The 6,000-nt window shown below is 41.8% G+C and overlaps 1 protein-coding gene across 2 annotated transcripts in view; it reads left to right on the forward strand.

The window, feature by feature from the left end:
- Positions 1-5,178, forward strand: part of SERINC5 (serine incorporator 5) — a 118,729-nt gene extending 113,551 nt beyond the window's left edge. For both annotated transcript variants that reach the window (XM_073234629.1, XM_073234624.1), the window contains one exon: positions 695-5,178. In XM_073234629.1, the coding sequence (XP_073090730.1) occupies positions 695-842 (148 nt within the window). In that variant the 3' untranslated portion in view covers positions 843-5,178. The remainder of the gene's footprint in view (positions 1-694) is intronic.
- The last annotated feature ends 822 nt before the right edge of the window (positions 5,179-6,000 follow it).

Below are 6,000 nucleotides of genomic sequence, written 5' to 3' on the forward strand. Positions count from 1 at the left end.
GTAGTTCCTCATAATGTTAAACGGAGTTATGATATGATCTAGCAATTCCGTTCCTAACTATATACCCAAGGTGCAGTGAGGAACACCCCTACATATGTCCACACAAAAACTGTACACAAATAATGATGCAAGTATCACTCATAATAGCCAAAAAAGTGGAAACAACCCAAATGTTCATCAGCTGATGGATGGATAAAGGAAATGTGCTATATCCATATGATGGAATATTACCCAGCTATAAAAAGGAATAAAGCACTGACACATGCTATATAGGGATGAACTTTGAAAATAGTATTTGCGTAAAAAAGCCAGTCACAAGAAGCCACATGATTCTACTTATGTGAAATGTCCAGAATAGGCAAATCCATAGAGGCAGAAAGTAGATTACATACAAAGTATGTAGATTCATAATAAGTGAATGCCAGGGTCTGGGAGGAGGCAGGGAAAGTAGGGCAGCAAAAGGGTGCAGGCTTCTTCCTGAGGTGATGGGAGTGTTCTGAAATTGATAGTGGTGGGGGTTACACAGTCTGTGAACATAATAAAAGCCATTGAATTAAACACTTCAAATGGGTGTGGATTGAGTCAGGAAAAAAAGAAATGTGGTGGGGGCAGAAGTGGGGAGACACTTGGTGGAAGAGACCTTCTCCTGCTCATTCTCTTCCTGCTCTGACCATGGGGTCTCTTGTTCCCACAGCTATGAAAGTGCCAACATTGAAACCTTCTTCAGTGGGAGCTGGTCTATCTTCTGGGTCAAGATGACCTCCTGTTGGATTTGTGTGCTGTTGTACCTGTGGACACTGGTTGCTCCACTCTGCTGTCCCTCCCGGCAGTTCTCTGTGTGAGGATCTGAGCAGACCCCTTGGTTCAGCAGGCCTGGAGGCTGCACAGGGTAGCCTTTGAACAAGTGGCCCAGGGATCTGAGCAGTGATTGGTGCTTTGTGCAAAGCTGGCATCCCCTGTCTCACTTGAGTGGACCTGAAAGGCTTTTTAATTCTGAAATTCAAAGAGCATACCAATTTATCTCAAAAGAATTGAAATTTCAATCAAACTGATCCTGAGAGATAATACATTTTACATGTGTCTTACCCCTAAGAACTGGAATAATAGGCTAGAATTTTCTGTCTGCATGTTTTTTACCAAAACAGAGTTTGGGCATGCCATCTTAGCATAAAAACTTACCTTCTGTGGTCTATCATTCTTACCCTTGGAATAGAAGAACACACCAAAATCATGAGCCCTCAGCCCCTGAGAGAGTGCAGACTCCTCATCTTCAGTGGGCTCTGTGGACAGCCCTCACTCAGCCTGCAGGACCCCGCTCACAGTTCCTTGGTATTTATAGGGTACAGCAGGAAGCACCTGCTTTCTACTCTACCCTGTGCTATTTCCTCCTGGCCCCAAACATTTCCCTTAGAAGCTGTGGTGCTGGGAGTCACAGACTTCACTTTCTGCCCTTGCCCTTCCCGAAGGTCCCCTCACCCTTCTGGGTTTGGCACCTTTGCAATGTGAAAAAGCACAATTTGCCATCCACCCGTGTGGTCCTCCACCGTATATTCACTACCTGTCTGAGTGACTGCGATAATCATGACTCTTCTTTGTGGTATAATTCATATGATTATAGAACAGTATTCATGTTGTGTCCTTTGCCTAAGCAGTGGAGGGCTATAGTTCTTACTTGTTTGTGTAGTAGATTATAATTAATACTTCAGGACCTTGCCTGAAAAGTTGCTTCTTGACTGAAGCCTGCTGCATCCCTCTTTCAGTTATTAAAGTCAGCCAGTTTCTCTCCCACCTCGAGGCCTTCAAATTATAAAAGCAGAAGGGCTTTTGTTTTCCAGATCTGTAATGTGACCACACTGCTGATGTCCGTTATGGTTTTTTGGAGTAGATTTGTGAGGTGAGGATTCCCAGCAGCTCTGAAACTGCACTGACTAGATAAGGCCTATTATACACATTGTAAATATGGCCAAATAGTACTTACAGGAGAAGGTGGGTGGTGGGGCTATTTAATTAAGCCATAAAAAATCATCCACAGAAACTTTCTAAATATATATTGTAAATTGTAACATTCATAATAGATTTGACTTTAGGTGGCTGCCCAAGAAGATACCCATTTTCAGTGTTGAGGTTCTCAGGAAGAGTTCTCTCAGTGAAAAGTCCACTAGAGCCCCCAGTGGACACAATGGTGAGGATGCTCCTGTTAGTATTTCATGCAGGATGCAAAGAATCCTCCCCAGCTCCCTGGAAAAGGTGGTGTGAAAATGAAAAGACCTGGCCCGCACTGTCTGTGCCCTACTGAATGGGTTGGGCAGAATTGGGTCCCACCTAAGCTGGGCTCCAATGTGCCAAAATGCTGGTGTGGGGAGGTCAGATTCTTCATTCTTTCATTTTTGGAAGGACCCAAGAAAACAAAGGGGGGACGATAAATACAACTGACGAATTCCTCTAGGAACTTGCCTTATTTATAACATTTGTGATTCCTTTTAAAAGGCACTCACTCATTTTGTGTCTGTGTGAAAGCCTTTGTTTTGTGAACTTCATCAAATTGCTTTTTTGAGGCCAGGAGCTCTTGGAGCTCTGCAATTGAAAGATCACTGGAGTCCCAGGATGAATAGCCACCACTCAGCCTGTTCAGCTTGTGCGTGTGGGAGCCCTGCAGGTCAGCCAACTGGGTGAGGGGATGGGGATGTGTGGGCAGGGGCCCCTGCAGTGGCTGGAGTGGGGCCAGGGGCTCTGGGTAAGCTGAGGTTGGCTTTAGGAAAGACCCAAGGAGAGACCGATCAAGAGCCAGGATGGTATTGGCTAGCTTCATGTTTGGCCTCAGCAGCCAGCTGTGTGGCTTTTAGGACTGGACCCAGGTCAAGATCTAACCGACAAGGCTGTGTTCCATGGCTGCCCTTTGTTGGTGCCCTGCCCCTGTAGAACGAAGCTCAGGGAAACATCCAGGAGGTTGTTCATGCCAGTAGCAGGGCCCTCAGAGCCTCCGTTTCAGCCCACCCAGTTTCCCAGCTGCGTAAGTCATGGTTTGGGGCCTAAAGTTCCTTTGTTGAATTTGGTCTGACATAAGAGGAAGAGTTACAGTCACTGATTTTTATTCTCAAAATTGAATCTGAATGATGGAAAGAGATGTGGTTAGACTCTGAGGACTAAGGGCATATGCATAAGTTGATTTCAATGATTGTTATAATAAACAATACTCAGGTGATGAGTCAACTTTCATGGATTTAAAGAACCTACATTTTTGTTCTATTGTGATTTAAGAAACTGGAAATATGGTGCCAACTGCTTTGAGTTGTTCTAATGACAGTGTTCCCATAATACATTGACGGATACCTTTGTTAAACAATAGACTTGTGTTTCCTATAACTTTTCATACATGATTTAAAAAGTGCATTCCCAGAAGCTGCTGGTCAGACTCCTTAGCATGGAAGCTGAAGATTTTTTAAAACTGTGTGTGTATTTCCCCTGTGCTATTCATCTGACTTGGAAATTCCCCCCCGCCACCCCCTTCATTTTCATGAATAGAAACACTAAGGGCTTCTTTTGGGAGAACTGCCATGTATACCTAGATGTGTCACCTGGCTGAAGCCCAGACACTTTTCTATGAAAATCTTTCAGAAACCCTATTTTGTCCCTACTCCTGGGTTTCGTTTTCATAATACTGGTTAGTTTTGCTTTTGTCCTCAGAGTGTCTTGGGGGTGGCTTGGAGGAATTGTTTGCCAGAGGTACTTGGAGCTCTTTTGTAGAGTAGTTGGACTGTGTGCAGGTGGGCTGGTGAAGCCCCTGGGACTTGAGGTTCTGGAGCCTGTCAGGAGTGGCCCGAAGGGGACTCCCACACCACATGGTTTATTTCCAGTTCCTCTGAGGTGCCTTCATTGTGGATGACCCCTGTGTACTGCTCATTCCCCATCCCCACCCACGTAGTCACCCTCTGCCTACTTAAGATTCCGTACGTACTTAATTTTAGCCAGAAGTTTATCACTGCTGGTGCTTCATGTTACCCTGCAGAGGGTCCTGTATTTAACAGCCCTGGCATTTTCCTTTCTTGACGGCCTTTCTAAATAGCATCTTGTTTTGGTGTATATTCATATCTTACTCCTCCTGTTAGAAACGAAAGAGCGTTTTAACGTGTAGCTAAGAAAGTTGTGACCTTAGGCTAAGACCCTGCATATCCAGAAAGAACACTGGGCCGGTCTTAATCAGGGACAGGGCAGTAGCCACTTGGCTCATGAAATTCTCTGTAGGATAATAGCCTCCTTAGTTTGCTAATAGACAAATAACTTCCTATGGCTTTGTTCTTAAGGCCACCATGTTTCCCACCATCTTTAATACGTTTGTAAAGCCTCAGACTTGAACTAGTATCACATTTCAGGCAGAGACAGGCTTTCTAATGTTGGACGTACTTCACAGAACCAGAGAACTGTTTACATAATCTTCTGAATTAAACATTTGTCTCTCTCCCTCTTTTTTCATCTTCCTAAGTAAATCATTTGCAGAGGCATTCTTTTGAAAGGGGGAAATATTTGGCTTTTACCAAAGAGGTTTGTTTGTTTTAAACAAAATCCTTTTAGAAAAAGCTTAATTGGGGTAGGGTAGATTAAGAATGCATATGTCCAAATCCAATTCTATAGGAGTTTAATCATATTTATATGAGCAAGATGAAGAGTTCTTTAATCCTTTGAAATGAAGGATCCTGGGAAATTCTCAGATAAAGAAAGTTTCCAGCAGATGTGTAATATATGTCTTGAGAGTTATTTATAAGAAATTTAAGAGAATTTTTTTCTTTTCCTTTATTAAAGATTTTAAGTTCTTTTTTACTTTGCAAAAAAACTCTACAAAAGTTTTTTATTCATAACTTTGTCAAATTTTTTAACTTTCCTGAAACAGTTAGCTGTAGCCAAATTATGTGGTTCTGTTTTGCTATATGAGAGTTTGAAAATGTAATGTGTGTAGTAAATCTACTGTTTGAAATTTATAATGGTCTTGAATATGGTTAGGTTTTGATAACTTTTAAAATAGGTATTTTTTTCCCTCTAGTCACAAACGCAACTGTGGGTTTATATTTGTTTCTTGAATGCTAATTTTTCTATGAAGCATCTGAACTTGAGCAGTCTTTTTCCTATGTAGAAAACTCAAAACTTGTTAACTCTGTACTTAATAAAATTTTAAATTAAAAGCTGTATTGTTGTTTTTATTCCCTTCTGTTAAATGCATTTATAATTGTAGTCCTCAAGGTGGTGCTTTCCAAAGATCTTGCCTTCAGGTGTTAATCAGCTCTTTCCTAAACTTCATTGAGTCTGTTTCGATTATTGAGAATGAAAATACTGTTAAAAAACAAAATTAAATAGTAAATGTGAAGATTTGGTTTTGTTAAGCAGTTTGTGAGTCAGGCAACATCCACTCTAGCAAATAGATGCTTCCAGGAGTTGTACAAAGTGGAGGGTTTTTATAGGCAGGAGGGAAGGACAAGAAGCTACTAGCAAAAGAAAAGGGATTGTTTCAGACCAGGACTGCAGAGAAGGGAATGGCAAGGTTTTTATCATTCAGATTACCTCACTACTGCTGATCAGAAAAGTTCAGATGGTTAACACATCACATTCCTGGGATTAATTGAAACTAATTCTTGGTTTGCTGCCCTGGCCAGGGGGCGGGTGGCAACAGGCAATGACTCCACCTAGGGCGTGTTTTTCTTTTCACCTCTGAAAGCCTGTGTGGCCCCAACCATCCGAACAGGCCTTAACCTTTCTTGAGCTAGTGACATGCACTGCCTTTAATAGGAGATTTAGAGGAAGTCTTCAAAGAAGGTACTACAGGTCATTTTTCAAGCATCTTTTTTTCAAGATTTCATTGTTCTATGTCTTTTGCATTTCTTTTAAAGTTTAATTAACCTGTCAATCCCCTCGACTGACATGGCATTGAGTCTTTAGATCATTTGTGAACTGACATAGCATTTAAGTCTTCTGGTCTATGATCATATCTCATTTAAATAGCTCTTCTAAAAT

Source organism: Manis javanica, chromosome 1 (assembly GCF_040802235.1).
Source record: "Manis javanica isolate MJ-LG chromosome 1, MJ_LKY, whole genome shotgun sequence".
Classification (NCBI taxonomy): Eukaryota; Metazoa; Chordata; class Mammalia; order Pholidota; family Manidae; genus Manis; species Manis javanica.